The sequence below is a fragment of the Artemia franciscana genome, unplaced genomic scaffold (assembly GCF_032884065.1).
Source record: "Artemia franciscana unplaced genomic scaffold, ASM3288406v1 Scaffold_3551, whole genome shotgun sequence".
Taxonomy (NCBI): Eukaryota; Metazoa; Arthropoda; class Branchiopoda; order Anostraca; family Artemiidae; genus Artemia; species Artemia franciscana.
Genome location: NW_027064165.1, coordinates 9,886 through 12,997, shown reverse-complemented (window position 1 = coordinate 12,997; position 3,112 = coordinate 9,886). Strand labels below are relative to the sequence as shown.

Sequence of the window (3,112 nt, the reverse complement as noted above, 5' to 3'; positions counted from 1 at the left end):
GGCGTCCCCGTTGTAGTTGTGTCCCTGTGTCCCGGTCGTCATTTATATTCCCTGTGTCCTGGTCGTGATTTGTGTACGGGTGTCCCAGTCTGTAATTTCTCTTTGAGGTTCCCGGTCGTCATTATATTCCCTGTGTCCCGGTCGTCATTTGTGTCCCGGTATCCCGGTATGTAATTTCATCAGTTGACAAACATGACGTCAGTCGACAAACAATATATATCTTAAACCACTGCACTCTTAGGATATTTTTCAATCACTAAACCAATAAGTTTATGCCAGAAACTCTTAATGGTACCACTCCTTCTCAACTGTTGTCATGAAGCTCAGAAGCATCTATCAAATTGTTCAAGTTTTCGTTGTTTAGATAGTTCAGTATCTGTTCAGAACATTCATGTGGTAACTCAGCAAATCTGTTAAAGAGAAAATTGAAGATTCTATTGGCTAGTTCAAGCAACACTTTCCTTTCTATACTCTTTCTGAAATGGCTAGCAATTATGGTTTTACATATAGGAAATTTTGCTTCCCAATTTGCTGATTTCAGTAAGTTTTTCAAGGAATTTACATTCATCGTGTATAATTCAGTTAAGCTTATTCCTTTAATAAAAATGTCATAGAACGAAATATTACAAAATATTATCTCACTCTTCATTTGCTCTAGTTCTCTTTCACACTGACCCCATTGTGAACAGGAAAGAGCCTGGACTAAGAGTGATTTGTTTCTTTCACTTACATATAAGTTTGCCGCAATCATTTTTAATACGTGGTATGCAAGATATGAAGCAAGATCATTAACAGCAAAATTAAACGCTGTGCTGTAATTTTTATTCGTAATATTTATGTCAGCTCCATGCTTCAGAAGAGTTGCAACAACATGAAGTGATGTCATGTCATCCTTGTCTCGAGGCCTTTTATAGACATTGGTTTCGGATCCCGAAATACTTGATAATTGTACATTTAAAACTGCTTTATGAAGTGGACTTCCACCATGAATATTTCTTATATTAACATCCGCGCTAAACTTTAAAAGACATTCAACAGTCTTTGGGTGCCCACGAAAAGCTGCTAAATGAAGTGGACTTTGGTCATCTATATCTCTTGCATTAACATCCGCACCTGACCTTAAGAGACATTCAGCTGTTTGTGTGTGTCCACGAAAAGCTGCTAAATGAAGTGGACTTCCGTCATATTTGCCTCTTGCATTAATATCCGCACCAGACCTTAAAAGACATTCAACTGTTTGTGTGTGCCCATGAAAAGCTGCTAAATGAAGTGGACTTTTGCCATAAATGTCTCTTGCATTAACTTCCGCACCACACCTTGAAAGACATTTAGCTGTTTGTGTGTGTCCATGAAAAGCTGCCAAATGAAGTGGACTTTGGTCATATATGCATCTTGCATTAACATCCGCACCAGACCTTAAAAGACATTCAGCTGTTTGTGTGTGTCCACGAACAGCTGCTAAATGAAGTGGACTTCCATCATATTTGCCTCTTGCATTAATATCCGCAGAAGACCTTAAAAGACATTCAACTGTTAGTGTGTGCCCACAATGAGCTGCTAAATGTAGTGGACTTAGTTGTTCACTATTTCTTATATGAACGTCTGCACCAAACTTTAAAAGACATTCAATAACAGTCTGTGAGCATCTACTTGAAGCTGCTAAATGAAGTGGACTTTCTCCATAAATATCTCTTGCATTAACATCAGCACCTTTATCTAAAATCATCTTAATAACTTCTAAATCACCACTAATAACTGCCAGATGAAGTGGCGTACCAGTAAGTTTTCTATTTTTAATAATCTTAAATGGAATAATTCTTCCGAAGCCAGCATACGGACCATTTTCAATGTTGACTTTACAATCATGATTTAGAATTAATTTAGCAATTGCTGTGTTTTTGTTAATCAGAGCTTGACAAAGTAGCACGTATCCATCTGACCATTCTTTGATGTAAGACAGCCCAAAAGAGTTGATTAACTCCTTTGCTCCTTCTAGGTCTCCTTCACGAACTGCACGATTTAAACTACTGTTTACTTCCTCCTTATCGAACATGGCTATTTCCCTTCTTTTTGCCAATTTTTCCTGGCCCTCCAATCCTTGTTCTTCAAAATATTGATCGACTTCGTTGCTCAGCAGCAGTGTACATTTACCCAGTGTTCTCTTAGCATTCGGATGACGCAAATCTGTTTTCTTATCCCTCTCTTTCAAATTCAGGTTTGTTCCCTTGTTATTCGGTTTTTCAGAAGTATTCAGTTTATTTTCTTCATCTTCCATGTTTGGACATGCGCCCATTTCATATTCTTTATGTTTTAAATTGGTCTTAAACATTATTTTGTGTCGTATCAAATACAATCAATAACCGAACCACACCATGTGGATTCCAATTCATATGGTAAAGATAACGTCATATTTATGAAACTACTTTGATGCTCAGAATGAAGTCACCTACAAATATATAAGGCTGTATGGAGGTTGCAATGACGTCACATTAAAAATTACATGATAATATTGTAGTGAAGTGATATGAAGAGCGAAGTGGGCACAATACATAATTTATTTGCTTGTTTTACCAAGGTACTTCGCCCTACGTTAAAGGTTATTGTAAAAACAAATAATGGGATGTTTTTATTGTTTTAAACAGTAGAGTTGCGACAAAGAGTCAAACTTTAGCGTAAAGAGCAGGGCGTTGAGGAGGGGACAACCCCTTTCATACACGGAATAATTTCTGTTCGTTTTGAGTTTTAATGTCGCTCCATATTTGCAGTTAAAAAACTTGTTTTTTCATTATTTAATATTTATCAGGTCTGGTTGAACTTCATTGAAGTAAGGATGCTAGGCTGCTTTAAAAAGTTTTTTAGAAGTATTTCTAGCTTTATAATTTCGCATTTTAATGTGAGTTTTAATATATATATATATTTCTTTTTCTTGTGTTTTACTGAAGACGGCCTTTGTAAAAAAGGCCGAAACATTCACTGAATTTAATTCCACTGTCCTGAGAAAATTTCCTTTGTTTTTAAGTTGTGTTTCTTTGTTATGGAAAAGTAGTGTTGTCTTCGTCACTATTTAAAACTATTGATCAACTCTGAAAGTTACTGAGTGTCTTTTTTAATT

The 3,112-nt window shown here is 36.2% G+C and overlaps 1 protein-coding gene across 1 annotated transcript; it reads right to left on the bottom strand.

Moving 5' to 3' along the window:
- Nucleotides 1-304: 304 nt before the first annotated feature.
- Nucleotides 305-2,293, bottom strand: LOC136043176 (ankyrin repeat, PH and SEC7 domain containing protein secG-like). Its single transcript, XM_065728106.1, has one exon. The coding sequence runs from the start codon at nt 2,291-2,293 to the stop codon at nt 305-307; it is 1,989 nt and encodes a 662-aa protein (XP_065584178.1).
- Nucleotides 2,294-3,112: the final 819 nt, after the last annotated feature.